This window comes from Antechinus flavipes, chromosome 1, assembly GCF_016432865.1.
Source record: "Antechinus flavipes isolate AdamAnt ecotype Samford, QLD, Australia chromosome 1, AdamAnt_v2, whole genome shotgun sequence".
Lineage (NCBI taxonomy): Eukaryota > Metazoa > Chordata > Mammalia > Dasyuromorphia > Dasyuridae > Antechinus > Antechinus flavipes.
In genome coordinates this window covers 3880788-3898256 of record NC_067398.1, presented here as the reverse complement: position 1 = coordinate 3898256, position 17469 = coordinate 3880788, and the positions used below count along the sequence as shown (strand labels likewise).

Sequence of the window (17469 nt, the reverse complement as noted above, 5' to 3'; positions counted from 1 at the left end):
CAGCTGAGCAAGGCATTGTGGGGACTGTGGGGCGAACAGCACTGAATTTGATGTTCCTTGCAATGGACACGTTACATATTAATTCAGAATCTAAATGTCTAATGTACAATTTCAACATGAGTTTGTGTGTACTAGTGACGGTTACACTCACAATCCTCTGCTTTGTGTAGGCAGATGTTCATGGGAGGGTGTTTGCCAAGTACCTGAGACCGGGCTCCTGCTGAGAGTGGGGGGCTGGGGGCTGCCGGGCTTCAGGCTGGGGTGAAAGTCAGGCAGAGAAATCAGAGGTTGCCCTGCAGCTGTGAGGGCCCAGCGGATGTTACGGGGACAAGGCGGCTCTCGTCAGCCTGGAGCGCTGAGCTCCTCCGGCAGCACTTGGCCGCTCGGGAGCCCCAGCAGAGGCCAGCGTAGAGGTCTTGGAGGGGAAGGGGGGCCTCTAGCTGAGGATCAGCAGGAACAATGGAAGGACCAGGAGGCACAAAGCTCAAGGCTGGATGACCTTTCAGTACTGAAGTGGTTGGCTTTGGACCAAAAGAGGGCAGTGAAGTCAGAGCAAGGGGAAAGCGTGTTGGGAGGTTGGTGAAGGAGTCCAGAGTCTGACGTCACCATGGAAGGTGGTGAGAGCAGGTACCGGAGGAGGGAAAGAATAGGGAGAGGAGAGCAAGGATGGGGGATTGGGCTCGGAGGAGGAGAGCTAGTCAGCCTCTGGAACCATCCAGGGTGTGGCCATCCTTGGAGGTGACTGTGGGAGCAGGAGATGAAGGTCATGGGAAATGAAGAGGTGTCTGAGATGAGAAGAACATGAATAGCAAGGTTGGTCAAGAGGTTGGGGTAGAGAGAAAGGCAGATGCTGCTATTGGCCAGTCCCATCACTTGGGGAAAGTGACTTCTTGCCAAAGATACTGGAGAGGTTGGCCATTTCCTCCCTGGAAAGAAACCTCTTTCAGGCTCCTGCTCTAAAGTCCCAAGAGGCTCCCTAGTGCTCCTGAGGCAATTTCCGATCTCTTTGCTCAGCGTTCAAGCCCTTTCCTTGTCTGTGACAGCCTCCATTCCAACCTCCCCGTGTCCCCCACGCTCCAGCCAAACTCTGTGATACACCAGTCTGGGGACACTCTCCATCCTTTCCTACCTCCATCTCTTTGCTTGTGTTGGAATAATAGCTTTCTTCTTCTTCCCCCAGTAAATCCCTACTCACCCTTTAAAGTTCAGTTCCGACAGCAGACAGCATTGCCCAACAGCACGTGGCCTTGCCCAACAGCACACGGCCTTGCCCCATGTCTCTCTGGTGGGGAACAAATCTTCCCTGTCAGACAGAGCTCCGTAGCTCCCCGCAACTAACCGGATTCTGTGTTAGAATTGCACGCGTGAGCTTGAGCGTGTGTGTGTTCATGTGTGTGCTTGTTCCCCGCCTGACCAGTCCCGTCAGGGCAGGGGCCTGGCTTTTCCAACTCTGAACGTGCCCCCTGCACATGGGTGGAGAGGGACAGACGTGTCTGGAGAAGGAGCAACCTAGCAGGGAATCATGGGAGCGGGCTTTGACAGGACCTCTGAGTAGGAGGCTCCAAAGCCACATGGAAATCTAGGACTGGGAGAAGGGAGCCAGAGCTGGGGGAGGTGGCAGCCGTGTGCATGGGGGAGAGGGGACAGCTAGGGAGTCCGGCAGCCTCCTGCAGAATCCAGCCTGCCTTGAGACCTGCCCCTGAGCACCCCGTGACTCCAGGCAGCTCCCTTTACCTGGGGGGGAGGCTCTAAATTAGCTGCAGAATGGTCATCGTTCCACAGAGCTGCAGGGAGGTCTCTGTGGATTCACAAAAGCCCCAACGAGAGAGAGCGGGTGAAGCCGTGAGGGGACCAAGAGTATCCAGGAAGAATTGTGGAAGTGCCACGGAGGGCGACTCTAGTTAATGCTCTGGAGAGTGGCAGCTGAGGCAGCCCAAGAACTGGGAGACCCAGCCGGCCACTTTGGGTGGGGGGTGCAGGAGCTGGGGAGTGAGCACTGGAGGAGGGGCTGAGGTGGGACACTGACATCCAGGCGGAGGGGACTGTGCTCTAACCCTGTTCTTCTCCTCCTCCTCCTCCTCCTCAGGCCTACAGGATGATGGGGACCTGAAATTCCTCCTGAAAGGCTCCCAGCTCCAGAAAGTCAAGTCCAGCTCATGGCGGAGAGACAGATTCTACAAACTCCAGGAAGATTGCAAGACGATCTGGCAGGAGTCCAAGAAAATGATGCGCTCTCCAGAGTCCCAGCTCTGTGAGTGGGGTTTGGCTCAATTGGGCCACGCTGGGCAGGGCAGGGCGGGGTTGGGGCTGAGCAGGGCAGAGTTTGTTGACCGGGGTCCGAGGGCAGGTTTTCTCTCGGGGTTCTCCTGGCCCGACCCCGCTTGCCCATCTTGGGGGATCTGTCAGGCTGCCTGTGGAATCCGGGCCATGGGAGAGGCCCAGGCTGAGCACTAGGGTAGGTGAAGACAACTCCTGGGCAATGAGGCGAGTGGGCTTCTGCCCTCAGCTGGAGATGTAGTTGATAGGAAAGGGACCAAAAAGGAGGAAAGGGGGCAGAGCCTCCACCGCACAGACCAGTGAGTATCACGTGGCTTTCTAGCCCATTTCCAGACTATTATTGAAGGGATGGCCCTAGGAGAGCTGTGTTCCCTTGGCACCACGTCGGGTCCGGCTACTACGAGGCTCTGCTCCCGTCCAGTGGCTGGAGCCTTCCTTCCGCCTCTTCTGCATTCGTTTCGGATGTTTCGTTGCGTCCCCGTTAGACTCTGAGCGGCTCCAGGGCAGGGCCTTCTCCTTTGGATCCCCCCTCCTGGCCCACGGCCAGCCCTTGGCGAATGCTTGCTGATTGAGCAAGAACAGCTGAGCCAGACACATCTCCTTTCCTTTTGGGGAGACCGTCCTTTTCTGCCAGGGGACTGGCTGGGGGATTTCAGCAGAGCATTCGATGGATTCTCACGGTCCCTGGAAAGAGGTTGGCCTGAAGGGAAGTCTAGTTAGGGGGAACTTGGAGCTACCTGAAAGGACCCCAAGAGCGGGATTCGGCATCCTCCCGCAGAGGAGCCCTTTGTCAAATGAGCGCCTCAGGAACATGAGACTCAAGGGCTAGACCAGAACAGGCTTGGGGAGGCCATGGCCCCCATTTCTATAGATATGGAAACTGAGGCTGAGAGTGGGAGTGGATATGGGGGTGGCAGCGATCCACTGTATCTTATAGATATGGAAACCAAGATGCTGAAAGGTAACAGGATCGTAGAGTCAGCTGAAAGAGGCTGTAGAGCCATATAGACCTTTCCCCTCATTTTTCACATAAGAACCCAAGGTCCAAGGAAGGTCCAGGTCAGAGCCACAGATTCAGGGTCCTCTGAATTCTTATTTTACAGGAGGTCCCAAAGCCTTAGAGACCTCTGTCTCCTCCTCCCTGCTGGGCTTGGCTGTCGGGGTGGAGAAGACTTAGTTCTTGGACCAGCTGCCACCCCTGAGCCAACCCTGCCTAAACAGGACCCACCCTGTGTGCCAGGAGAGAGGCAGAGGTCAACAGGGCAGCCAAAAGTAGGTGGAGTGATGAGTCACAGACTCTGGACCCTGGGGCCACAGAATATGGGCCTCTGAGACCGGGCCCTTGGCTTGCTGCCCATGTCAACTTGGCCAAAAGGACATAGATAGAGAAGCTAGGTGCAGGGTGTGAAGGAAGGAAAATCCCGTCATCTTGGGCTTCTGGTAGCCCAAACAAGGGTGTGAGATCAGGGTGAGCCTGCTATCTCTAGGATCAGAGCAGGTGAGATTTAGGGCGAGAGGAGATCCAGAGTGCTGTCTGTGCTCCCCCTGGAACATGGACCCAGACAGATATGGACCCAGGAAGGGAAGGAAAAGCTGGCTGGCTTCCTGCTCATACAGGTGCATGGGTGGAGAGCCAACCAGTGCTGGCAGCTGAGCTCTCTGCGAGCGGGCCCTGCTTCATTCAGTCCTTCTCCTGAAGGACCCCCACCCCACCCTAAAGAGTCTGATTTCTGGGATAGCCTCAGAGACACCATCACTTAGAAATGACCCTCTTGCTTATTTTGCCGAGTTGTACTGGGGTTCTTCTGCTTTCACTTCCCCATCCCTAGATCTGCTCCCCGCCTCCCTGCCAGTTTAAGGCTCCCATATATAGGACTATGAAGAGAGGAGAATAGAAAGTGTCTTGGTGACTTGCTCAAAGAAATCAGTTTCCGTTCCCAGGTCTGGCTGCAATTGGGCTTTTGCCAAAACTGGGAGCTCTCACAGGCAGAAATTAGGCAAAGGAAGGGAAAGGAGAGGCTGGGTTGGACCAGGCTGAGCCCCAGTCATGGTGAGGTGAGCATAAGAACAGCAGAAAAAAATCAGAAGTAGGGGGTGCCCTCCCGGTCCTTGAGAGCTCCCTTGTTTCTAGTCTTTTCAAGATTACACTCTTTCAAGTAAAATGCCTCACACCTAGGACAGAAAAATGTTTGAAAATGAAAGGAATCTTATGGGCGTGGGCGATGAGTCCCCTCCTGGGACATTCCCATCTAGCCTGCACATCTGCCTGTTTTCTGTTGTTTGCTGGGTCAAGGAAGGGCTCCCTGCAAGGCTAAAAGTCAGTGAACACGGGGTCCTCAACCCAATTGGAAGAGACCTCAGTGATTGTGGGATCCTTAACCCTCAGAGCCCATCCCATCCTTCCCCTTCTTTTACAGATGAGGAAACTGAAGTCCAGAGAAGTGTCTTGCCCTCCTTCAGTTCATTCACTCATTTCCCCAATGACGATTGAATAATATCTACAAGGTGCAAAACCCTAGATTCACTCAGCTCTGGGTATTTCAGAGACCAGCCCCTTCCCTTGAGGAGTTTGTCAGTTGATGGCAAGGGAGCAGCCTAGCACGGAAGGCACCAAGAAGGGCTCATATTTCTGTATGTGCTCTTTTCTGCTCTATATAACAGTACTGGGAGGTTGGTAGTAGAGGTATTATTATCCCCATTTCACAGATGAGGAAACTGGGACTCAAGACAGGCAATGACTTTTCTGAAGGGCAAACAGCAAGGACTCCAGCTTGGGTCTCTGACTTTCTGGGTCTGTCCTCTTTAGTGACACAAAGCCTACCTTCAAGTCTGGGGCGCAGCTGTAGCCCAAAGCTCACCCTGCTTGAGTTTGTCAGCAAAGTCACCTCTCCCCTTTACCCCAAGCACCTTCCCTAAAAAGGAGGGACCACATCCCAAGAAAATAAGCAGGAAAGACTTCTTTCTCCTCTAAGGAAGATGGAGTGGGAGCAGGGGTCAGCCAGGTTAATGTAGATGTGGCTGGCAGGGCAGAGGCCAGAGAGGTCCAGAAGAAAGAGCAGGCGCTCAAGAAGAGGGCAGACAGGCAGCACAGACTAGGCCATCAAACCCCATATCCCGAGGGGAGATGAGTTCGATTTCTGGTCAAGAAAGGCAGGTATTACATCATTCAGTAGAGAGTTCATTTTTAGAAAATATGTAGTCAATGAAAGGGAGTGCCGGTTTGGCATCAGAATTAATCAATAAGCTTGTATGCCTACCTAAAGGAGCGAATGACAGTGTGATCGCCACATGTAGGAAAATGCCACATCACCATCATCGGTACCCACGCTCCCACTGTGACAAACCTGATAAGGTCAAAGCAAAATTTTATGAAGCCCCTTATCATCAATGTTCCAAAAGAGGACAAGCTGATGGTTCTGGGTGATTTTAATGCTAGAGTAGGCTCAGACCACCAGAGATGGCAGGGAGTCCGTTGGGAGGACTAGAGTTGGAAACAGCAATAGCAATAGTCAGTACTGAAGACTTGTAGATCTTGTGATTTTTTTATCATCATCACTGTCTTCCATTTACATAAATGCTATAAAACTTCATGGATAAATCTATACATCAAATACTAGCAATTAATAGAGATCATGAAATTGTAAGAAGAGACAGAAGGATTTGAGCATGCCAAAGGCAATGTGTGGTGCATAGTGCTGGACTGATCATGGACTTATCCTCTCCAAGCTGAATATTCACATTCAACAAAAGCAGCAACCCCAAGCAAAAAGACTACCAGAAGAATTAGTGTCAACAGATTCGAATGCTTCTCTGAGAGGTAACAGTTCATGGCTGATTTGAAGGGTCAGTTGAAACAACACGCAGTTGGCAACAGTGGAACAGAAAAGGAATGGGCAGATTTCAAAGATTTGGTATATAGCCCTGCATTTGCTCCTCCAGGTCAGAGAATATTGGCAAACATTAAGACCGGTGTGATGAAAATGATAGGGAAATTCAACAGCTGCTAAATGAAAAATAAGGATTACACAAGATAGTTCACCCATTTCTAAAAAAGCAGCTTTAAATTCCACCAAAAGTAAAGTATAAGTGAAGCTTAGAGAAATACAAGATTCGTGGCTCAGCAAGAAGGCAAATAAAATTTAGTTTTATGCTGATAATTACATTCCAAAATGTACTCTGTGGTGCATCTCAACTACTCAGTGCTGCTAGTGCCACCCTGATTAGTGATAAGGACATGGTCCTGGGGAGATGGGTTGGATACTTCTAGTATGCTCTCAACAGACCATAATCAATCAATTCTGGAGCACTAACCATTTACCTCAAGTTGAAACCAAACACTCCCTAACTGATTCCAATTACAGAAGAGGTTTTTGTAGACCATTAGATACTTTCAGGTGACAGAGAACCTGGTATTGATTCGTTTGCAGCTGAGATTTCCAAGGTGGAGGGTCCATTGCTCATACAAAAGCTGACTTAAATTTTCCAGATTACATGGCAAGATCAGCTTATGCCCCAGAAGTTCAAGGATGTCTCCATTGTCCATCTCTATAAAGTAAAAAGAATAGATTGTCCTATGAAAAACACAGGAAGGGGTCTCTGTCTTAGTCATTACTGACAAGATTCTTGCCAGACATCTGCTTGACAGGCTGACCCTACATCTAGGAAAAGTTCACCTACCTGAGAGCCACCAATGTGGCTTCAGGAAGGGCTGTGGTACAGTCAGTATGGTGTTTGCTGCCTATTAACTTCAGGAAAAACGCCAGGAGCAGAAAAAGGGTCTATATTCAACATTTGTAAATCTGACCAAGGCCTTTGATACTGTCAGTCATGAGGCCTTATGGAAAATAATGTCAGAATTCGGTTGCCCAGAAAAGTCATCACTGTATACATCAATTTCATAATGGCATGCTTGCCCCGGTGCTGGACAGTGAATGATGTTCTCACCCTGTCCCAATCACCAATGGAGAGAAACAAGGTGGTGTATTTGTTCCCACGATTTTTAGTATGATGATTTTAGCTATGTTGTCAAAAGCCTTCAAGGAGCATGAATATGCCATCAGGCAGTGTCGTACACGATTTATTTTGTTTGCAGATGATACACTGCAGCCTCCAAAACTCAGATCAATTCTCAGATTATTTCTCTGCTCTTGTTCTAATTTTGGCCTAACAATGAACACCACGAAAACACAGGTCCTCCAGCAGCCAGTACCATATTGTCCTTATAAGGAGCCATTAGCTACTTCAAATAGAGAAGTTTTGAATCCTGGGGATAAATTCTCTTTCCTTGGCTGTCCGCTTCCCAGAGATGTCCATGTTGACAATGAGATTGACACACACATGGCTCAAGGTTTGGGAGGCTCTGAAGGAAAGTGTGGGAGAGGAGAGATATTAGGTCTGTGGACCAGTTGGCTGATCTCATTGTCATATGTTTGAGAAACCTGGACATTGTACCGGTGCCGTGCTGGGAAACCGAGTTGCTTCCATTTGAATTGTCTTGGGAAGATTTCGAAGACCACCTGATAGGATAAGACACTAGACAGGGAGGTCCTTTGAGGGATTCCAAGCATTCCGACTCTACTGCAGTGAGCACAGCTTGGCCGGCCGGCCACATTGTTTGAATACCAAACACAGGCTTGCCGAAAAGACTTTTATGGAGAACTTGCCCAGGACAGGAGCTCACAAGGTGGTCAGAAAAAGCGGTACAAGGATACTCAAGGGCTCATTGATTGTATGATATGGGAGACACAGGACCACTTAGCATGATGAGGGACACCCTCATCAGAGAAGCTGCTGTACTCTGAGCAAAGCAGAATTGAAGTAGCTCAGAAGAAAAGCGAGATGTGCAAATTTAGGCAATCCAGCCAAATGTTTATAGAGACTATTTGTGCCCAACCTGGGGCCCAGAAGGCCCACGTCGGTCTGATCAGTCACAGCTGGACACATTGTAACTCGACTCCAATGTAGGGATGTCATTTCGGTGCTCTTTGAGAATGGAGGACAACCATCACCACAATAGATTCCTATTCACATGAATAGATGACAATAGTATTCTTAATAGCAATTTTCATATGATAACTTATGTATGGTGGTGTTAAGTTGTTTTAGTATTATTTGACCCTGCATGACCCCATTTGGGGTTTCCTTGGCAGAGATCTTGGAGTAGTTTCCTTTTCCAGCTCATTTTACAGATGAGGAAACTGAGGTGAACAGGGTAAAGTGACTTGCTCAGCAGAGTCACTAGATTTGAAGGAGTCCTCCCAATTCTGGGCCAGGTGCTCTATCCACTGTGCCACCTAGCTGCTCACAGATATATTTGTACATACATACATATGTGTGTGTGTACTAAGCCCATTAAGAGCATGTGCCTGTTCTGCTCTGGTCACACCACCTGGGGAATTTGGTGCTCTCTTCTGGGCATCGGAGGCAGTGATGGACTGAGGAGTTCCTGGGATGGGGAAGAGCCCCAGAACTGAGGGCTAGGTGATCTTGGCCAGGTCATCTAATCTCTCTATTCTAATTCAATTTTTCCTCTTCTGAAAGTTGGTTAACAAACATTAAATGCTTGCTGTGTGCCAAGCCATGTGCTAAAGCCTTGGGGAAAAGAGAAAATAGTGATACAAATGGCCCAAGCTCCTTGCCTGGCTGGATATTGTTGGGAAAGCAGCCTGGACATGTCAACAGTCATTTTTATTTCTGGGGAGAAGAACCGAGACCCATGATGGGGAAGCTGTAAGTGGGAAGGTTCTGCAGATCTACTCGCCAATAACGGGTCTCCTGTGAGAGGCAGGGGGGACAGGGGAAAGGTGAATCCTCACCCACCAAGATTCGTGTCCCATTATTCCTGGGTGTCCTTTCCCTCTCAACGAGTGCATTGTTCACCCTGGCCGAGCTTCAGGATACCCATCTGGAGGGGCAAGAATCCCTCCTTGGCCAGAGAGCTGGCAGACTCATTGGTCTGAGAGTTCCTGGTTCAGTGATAGGGAAAGGGGGAGATTAGAGGGAGCCCCTTCGTTTATCACCTCTCCTGTTTCCCCTCCAGACTTTGCCTTTTAGTTTCCAGAGACAAAGGAAGGCCTTATCACATTGCCTGGGAAAACAGGGGCCTCTGGATGTCCTCTATGCTGGTGGGAATGGGGCAGAAACACAGAAAGGGGGCTGACAACTGGACAAAGCCAGTTCTTCCTCCCTGGGAAATCTAAGTGCTAAGCCTTGGGCTCTGGCACTGGGGGCATAGAAGAGGGGTCTTGGGCATTCCCTACTCCCAGAAGTCTCATTCAGTAAGTTTCTTTACTTCCATAAAGCTCATGGGTCCTTCCCATGCTAGTCATGGGTTAACTGAGTTCCAGATGGAGTAAACAATGTCACCAAATAATCTCCATGAAATGTAGGTATTGGACAAGGTGATTTTGAAGGTTTTAAAGCTATTTGTGCTGACTCTGTCCCCTGCTCTGGCACATGAGCCTTGCAGGTGGGACCCGCTCTGTTTCAGTCCTCAGAAAATGGAGCATTGGTGGGGGGGGTCCCTCCATATCCAAGGAAATCACCTCTTGGGTGTCCTCTCCATTGTCGCTCCCAAGCAGCACAGCAGCCCCTGTACGAGTCTCAAGGAAACACAAGCTGCCCCTTTGGAGATGGAGAAACAAGGGGAATGGGAGGCCCCCCAGTTACCACAGCGGACTCCCTGCAGTCTGCTCAGGGCTCAGAGATAAAGTGGAAGGAGATGGGGGTTCATTAAGCACCTACTATGTGCAGGCTCTGCGATCAGTGCTTCATGGTATCTCACTTGATCTTTTTATGCGCTCCCATCAATCTGATCAGTATAGGGCCACAGCTGGGCCCCTCTAAGTGACATCATCTAGGAAATGGGTTTAATTAGGGGGCATTTGTTAGATGTGGAGGTGGAAGACCCACTGGCGACTTCTGATGAGTGTCATAGGTGGAGAAGGGAAGTGTCCCCATTCTAAACCAAAAAAGGAAATTGGCCTGAGCTGGCCACTGGCTACTAAGACATTCTAGCCAGAGGCCTTAAAAAGGTGGCTTGTGACTATTCAGAAAAGGAAGCCACAATCACCTGAGGCAGCCTTTCTTTGGTTGGGGAGGACTGGACTGCTGGAAAAGGAAGGGCGAGGGGCAGAGCCATATACCTGTGTTGCAGCAAAGCCTCTCCCACTGTTCCTGTGGCCAGCAGGGCAGGGAGCCCCTAGAGAGTGGTACAGGCAGATCTATTCAAGGCTGGCTCAATGAGAGATCCTTGGCTGCTCACCTGGAGAGTGGAGGGGCCCAAGGCCACCGGGCTCAGCCTTGTGCTCCTTCCCATTTAAATCACTGACTTGGATCAGTGCCGGTGACTCACTTCCACGCTTTGCAGAGTGTGACACATAGCTGGGAGGACTAGCCAGCACATGGGGGTGGGGGGTGGGGATGAGGAGGCAGAGTTCAAAGTAATCGGAGAGCTTTGAACCAAACTGAATGAGATGGATAAGTCTTATGTTTAACAGCTTTCCCAAGTTTGAACCAAACTGAATGAGATGGATAAGTCTTATGTTTAACAGCTTTCCCAAGTGCAGGAGGACTAACGGTGTTTCTGAAAGTGGTTTGGGAGCTCCAGTGGAGGGAGGCCCTCAAATGGAGGAGGGCCCTTGAGTGGAGGAGGGCCCTTGAGTGGAGGGAGGCCCTCGAAGCTTAAGACAGACAGGGGAGAGCTGGGCCGGCCTCTGTCCTGGGAAGGTCTCTTCTCAGAGCCTTGGGATCAGTTCTTTACCACTTTTAGAAAGGACAGTGGGGACATCTAGAGTTAAATCCAGTTAAACAAACATTTATTAAATATTTCCTCCGGGGAACAGGGTCAATGTAGTACAGGGGACAGAGCACAGATCTGAGTCAGAAGAGCTGTGTTCAAATCCACCTTGGCTGTATGACTTGTCTGACCCAGGACCAGTCCCTTTCCTTACTTGGGTCTCAGGTTCCTCCTCTGTAAAATAAGGGAGTTGGCTGGATGGTCTCCCGTAATTGGGCCCCTGGAAGGGGTTCGCAGTGATTGCCCAGAGCAGGAGCTGCCATACTTTGGGACTGTCCCTGACATAGGGACACTGACTTCCTCATCCCCGCTTGCTCCTGGAGGGTAGGACTGTGCCTGCTGCACCAGCAGTGGTCATGGCCCTCCAACATGGCCCTTAAGCTCTGAGGACCTAGGCAGTTATAGGGGGCATCCTCTGAGTTTGGGGGTGGAGTGTGAAGAACAGCAAGAGGCTGGAAGGAGGGAGGGGAAGGGAGAGAGGTTTGGGGAGCCTTGAACACTAGGCAGAGGATCTTGGATAGGGAACTACTGGGGTTTATTGAGTGAGGGGTGACACGATGAGTCCTATGCTTTAAGGAAATCACTTTGACAGCTAAGTGGAGGATGGGCTGGAGAAGGGAGAGACCCCCGAGGTGAGTGCAGTTGTCCAGGTGTGAAGTGATGAGGGCCTGTGGGGGTGGGGGGCAGGGGCAGTGGCAGAGGAGGCAAGGAGACATGTGGGAGAGATGTTATGAACATAAATTCCACAGCCTTTGGCCAATTCCAGATTGGATTGGGGCGGGGGGGGAGTGAGTGTCTATGATCATGTTTGGCTTGTGAACCGGGGTGACTGGAGCCATATTGATCTCCTCCACAGTAAGTTAGGGAAAAGGGAAAGTTTGGGGGGAACGATGAGTTCAGAGCATCTAGGTTGAGATTTAAAATGAGATTAGGGCTACCTAAGTAGGTTTAAGAATCAGAAGAGAGATGACTGAATCATGGCAGCTGATGCCATCGCCACCAGGTAGAATAATCACAGAGAAGCATTTATTAGGCACCTACTGTGTACCAGTCATGGTGCTAGGTGCTGGGTATACACAATTCTGCTCTGTAGCTTATATTTTTTTAGGGGAGAAAGTCCTCCTAGTGGACTCCAAGGATTGCCTGATGAGGGAGGAGGGGTGAGCACTGACTGGGTAGGAGATAAAGGGCTTCTTAGCTGGGAGAGATGCTCGCCCTACACAGAGGCCGGATTACTGGTGCCCCCTGATGACTCTGTCATTGGGCATGTCTGTGAATCTCTGCCCTCCTAAGCCCTCGAGCCTCTTTTCTTGAGTCTGGGATAATTATTCCCTTTATAGAAGGAGAAACTGAGGCTGCCTCCTCTTTGTCCAAACCATGTGGTTCCCAGGCTTCCTTCCACTGGGCTGGGGCCCATTGACTCCCCTTAGATACATAGTTGCATAAAGCAGGGATACAAGGTGGGGCCCACTGACTCCCCTTAGATACACAGTTGCACAAAGCAGGGATACAAGGTGGGGCCCACTGACTCCTCTTAGATACATAGTTGCATAAAGCAGGGATACAATGTGGGGCCCACTGACTCCCCTTAAATACATAGTTGCACAAAGCATGGCTACAATGTGGGGCCCACCGACTCTCCTTAGATACATAGTTGCTCAAAGCATGGCTACAATATATCTATTGCGGTCTCTCTTCCTACTTTAATGTGGGAGTTCTCAGTGAAGTTCAGGTCAGGGCTTTGATTGCTCAGTCCACTCCCTTCCTTGTGTTTCCCATCCAGCCCTCCCCTCCCCCTCATAGTGCGGGGAATTATGGGGCAGATGTCTGGGGGCCAGTGCAACCCCTCCCCTTTGTTAAGGGGTCAGCCACATCTCAGTATCTATTGATGGGCCGATGGGAGCAGCCTCTGGGCAAACAGAGGGCACTTTGTGTGGAGCAGACATCTGTTTCTCCTTTGTCCAGCTCCTGCCTCCTCTCTTCCCCACCCAGAACCTGGGAAAGCTGGCCTGGTACAGACTGAGGCCCCTGATTTCTGGGCCAGCCAGCCAAGTACTGGACCATTAAGCCCTCTGACCATCAAGAGCAAAACGGGAGAAAAAGGGCCAAGACCGTGGTAGGGGCTGGCTCTGTCTGAGACTCATGATGACCATCTGCCCTTCTCTGCTTCCTTGGCCCTTCTTCCCAAGAACAGTAAGAGCAGGGTTCCAGTCCTGCTTTACTTCTAAGTCATTGGACAAATAGCTCGACCTTTCCCTCATCTGTACAAGTCCCTTCCTTCCCCGGCCCTCTTGTTTCCTCATCTCCGAGCTAAAGGGCTCTCGCTAGTTGGCCCCTAAGGTGCCAGGGGGAGGTGAGGGAGCAGGTTTTCCAACTTTCTCTCCCGCTCTGGTCTCCCAGTTTCCATTGAAGACATCCAGGAGGTAAGGCAGGGCCACCAGACTGAGGGCATGGAGAAGTTTGCCCGGGATGCCCCTGAACCCCGATGCTTCTCCATCATCTTCAAAGATCAGAGGAGCAACCTGGACCTCATTGCGGATTCGGAGGCGGAAGCCCAGCATTGGGTGGAGGGGCTCCGCAAGATCATTGTGCACGCAGGCGCCATGAACCAGAAGCAGCTACTCCAGCAGTATCCTTTTGGCTCAGGGGCCTCTGGGAGGAGGGATAGGAGGCTGAGGGAAGGGCCAGGGACACCTCAACTAGCAGTAGGCTTCTCCTGTCCTCCAGACCCAGCCCATTACTGGGGAAGGGCCTTCCCACACTGAGAGGTAAGACCTAGTTGACAGGAGGTCTCCAGGGACACCGTGAGGAGCTGGGCCTGGAAATGGCAAAGGAATAAGCAAGGTTCATGCATAACTCATGCAGAACCACTAAAATGCAGTCCTGGAGAATTAAAGACCTGGGTGGTTCCCCCTGCCCCCCTCCCCCCAAAAAAACTCTCATGGGCCTTTGCAGCCTACTTCCTATTCCCACCGGGAAAAGCCCTAGGCTGACCACAAGAGCCAGGATGAGAGAGAATCTCTGTGAAAGGAGAGAGACCCTGGGAGAAGAATATCCTGAGTCCAGCTATGCAGATTTATGGGTTGGAGGGAGAAACAAAGTGCCCGGCAGTGCACAAAGGTGCCCCGCCCCACATTGGGCTCCATGAACACAAGCAGCGGCTACTGAGGGCAAGCTGGGCTTGCAGTATGGGCTCAGGGGCCAGGGGCCCCACATCAGCCCATGCAGGTCCAGCTGGGCAGAAGCGGCCATTCCCCAGCAGAGCTTGATCCACAAATAGGATCCCAAAGGCCCAGAAAGCCATCTTTGACAGCCCAGTTGTGCAGTGGAAGTCAGGAGAGTTAGCTTCTAGCTAGCTGCACGATACAGTTTGGGAAGCCGATTAGGAGAAAGGTTCAGGGATCCTAGTGGACCTCAGAGCTGACATGAGTGAGCAGTTATAGCACATCCTTGTTCAGAGGAACATAAACATCTAGTCCAAGTGGTGCCCACAGTCATATAGTGACAAGCTGGCTATCCAGCTGCTCTCTGATCTGTAGCCCTTGCTTTGAGATCTCCAAGGAGAGGCTCCCATCATTTCCTTAGGGCAGCCCTTTCCAACCAGGGAGAAGTCTCATTGTTAAGAAATCTTGTCACAGACATTTTTCCTGGTTCTGTCCCTAGGGGCCAAAATGGGAACAGTCTATTGACTTTAAAGACTTGGACCCAGCTTGGGTCTTATCTATTGAGTTTCCTGAACCCCTCCTTACATAATATCAACCCAGAGCCCTCCCATCTCCTCTCGGTCACTCTCCTCTGGACATTCACCTCCTTAACAGTGGCCCTTTTTATCCTTGTCTAGACCCAAACGTCATACTCTAGCTATGATGGATAAGACCAAAGCAGAGTGCCCAGGGAATGTCATTTGAAGCCTTCTAGAAGCCTCCTCCCCCACAAGATCCCACTGAGCTGCCTCATTCCACTGCCAATTCACATTTGGCTTATAACCCACTAAGATCTCTAGATCTTAAAAACCTAGGTTTCCTTCATTCTCATGTAATTGACTATTTGAACCAATGTGTAAGACTTGACATTTATTCTTATTATGCTTCATCGTATTAGATTCAGCCCAAATGCTCTAGGCTGGCAGGATTTCTTTGATCCTCATTCTATCAAGTGTGAGGTAGTTTTTTTTTTTTTTTCAGTCTTGTCTCATGTGCAAATTTGATGGCTAAATATCTGCGCTTTCATCTTGGTCACTGATAAAGATACACAAGTGCAGGTGCCTAGTACAGATCCCTGGGGCACTCTATTGGAGAACCTCCTTCCAAGCTGATACCAAAGCAATAATGATGAGTCTAATCAGCCGAGACTCTTTGCCTTGTCCACAGCTGCCATTGAGGTGGTCCAGTGGATAGAGTGCTGGTCCTCAAGTGAGAAAGAGTCAGTTCAAATCCAACCCGGGACATTTGTTAGTTGTGTGGCCTTGGCAAGTCACTTAGCTGCTGCCTGCCTCAGTTTACCCAACTGCAAAAATGGGGACAATAGCACTTGCTTCCTAGGGATGTGATAAACATCAAGGTGATTGTAAAGCACCTGGCATAGTGCCAGACATATAATAGATGCTAAATAAATGCTAGCTATTTTCTTCACCACAAGAAAAATAGTGGACACTCTATGAAACATTTTGCTAAAATCGAGATAAAACAGCCTTCCCCTTTGTCTTCAGTTTTGTTTCCCTGGCAGACCTGGGCTTGCTGCAGCCATGCTGCCTCTTTGGAATCTGGATGTTGGATGGCCAGCTTTTTAATGTTCCCTTCTAGAGTCCTCTAGTCATATTTCCATGCTTGCCACGCTGCACAAGAAAAATCAGATCAAAAGGTGAAAGAAAAGAAAAGGAGAAAAGAGCAAACAAACAACAAAAAAAAAGAGATGAAAATACTTTGCTCTCATCCACATTCAGTCTCCATAGTCCCTCTGAATGCGGATGCCTCTTTCCAACATAAGTCTATTGGAATTGCCTTGAATCACTTCCTTAATGAACAGTCAAGTCCATCACAGTTGATCATCATATAATCTTATTGTTGCCATGTACCGTGATCTCCTGGTTCTGCTCATTTCACTCAGTATCAGTTCGTGTCAGTTTCTCCAGGCCTCTCTAAAATCATCCCATTGGTCATTTCTTATAGAGTGATAATATTCCGTACCATTCGCCTCCTTATTCAGCCATTCCTCATCTGATGGGCCCCCCTCAGCCTCCAGTTTCTTGCCACTCCAAAGAGGGCTGCCACAAATATTTTTGCACATGTGGGTCCCTTTCCCTTTTTTGGGGTAAAAGCCCAGTAGAAACCCTGCCGGGTCAAAGTTTGATAGCCCCAAGCCCGGAGTTTCCGACGCCAAGGTCAGGGCCCTTTCTCCCACTTTCCTTACATCTGACCACAGCTGGATTCACTCGTGTCTTCGGAAGGCGGATAAGAACAAAGACAACAAGATGAGCTTCAAGGAGCTGAAAAACTTCCTGAAGGAAATAAACATCCAGATGGATGACAGCTACGCAAGGAAGATCTTTCGGGTGAGATGGCTGTGCTCCTGATCTGGCCCTGAGGCTTTCGCATTGGCTGGATGGTCTGGGGGCCTCATGGGAGTGACCCGGTGGACACTCAGACATAGCCCTGGGTCTCCTTTCCTCACAGTGAGCCCAAACCAATCAGAAATGCAATTCATCCCGGGAAGTTTATAAAGCACCTACTTTATACTGGGAATACAGAAACCAAAAATGCTATTAAGCCAGCTCTTGCTCTTAGGGAGCTTAAATCCTAGCAGGGAGAGCCCATAGACCTACCAGGTCCGTAAACACCGGCAAAAACAAACAAAAGGGCCGGAGCTCCAACTCTTGGGGAGATGCTGCGTTGGGGCTGGACTGCCACGCAATCGCCTCCCTTATTTTCAGTCACGGGTAATACTTCGGCTGAGGGAGGGCAGCTGCAGCTTAGGAGTCAGTCCATGCAACCCGGGCCGGGTCCTGCGGGTCTGGCCTCTGCTCCGGCTTGCCGCAGCCTCTCTGTTCCACAGAGCCCATGCTGGGGGTGAGGTGCAGGGGAGGGGCTCTGCGGGGGCCGAGTGGGCTCCTGAGTCATGTGACCCCCTCCTGGGGGCTCTGAGCCAGACCTGACCCTCGCAGGAATGCGACAAATCGCATACGGAATCCTTGGAGGATGACGAGATCGAGGCATTTTACCGGAAGCTGACCCAGCGGGAAGAGATCGACAGGCTCTTCGAGGACATCTCGGGCTCGCAGGAGACCCTGTCTGTGGAGCAGCTGGTGACCTTCTTACAGCAGGAACAGAAGGAAGAGGAGGCCAGTCCCCAGCTGGCCCTAACCCTCATTCAGAGATACGAGCCCAGCGAGGCCGGTG

The 17469-nt window shown here is 50.5% G+C and overlaps 1 protein-coding gene across 2 annotated transcripts in view; it reads left to right on the top strand.

Moving 5' to 3' along the window:
- Window positions 1–17469, top strand: part of PLCD1 (phospholipase C delta 1) — a 54044-nt gene that overhangs the window by 26945 nt on the left and 9630 nt on the right. For both annotated transcript variants that reach the window (XM_051978000.1, XM_051977992.1), the window contains exons 2-5: window positions 2087–2251; window positions 13475–13703; window positions 16496–16625; window positions 17235–17466. In XM_051978000.1, the coding sequence (XP_051833960.1) occupies window positions 2087–2251; window positions 13475–13703; window positions 16496–16625; window positions 17235–17466 (756 nt within the window). The remainder of the gene's footprint in view (window positions 1–2086; window positions 2252–13474; window positions 13704–16495; window positions 16626–17234; window positions 17467–17469) is intronic.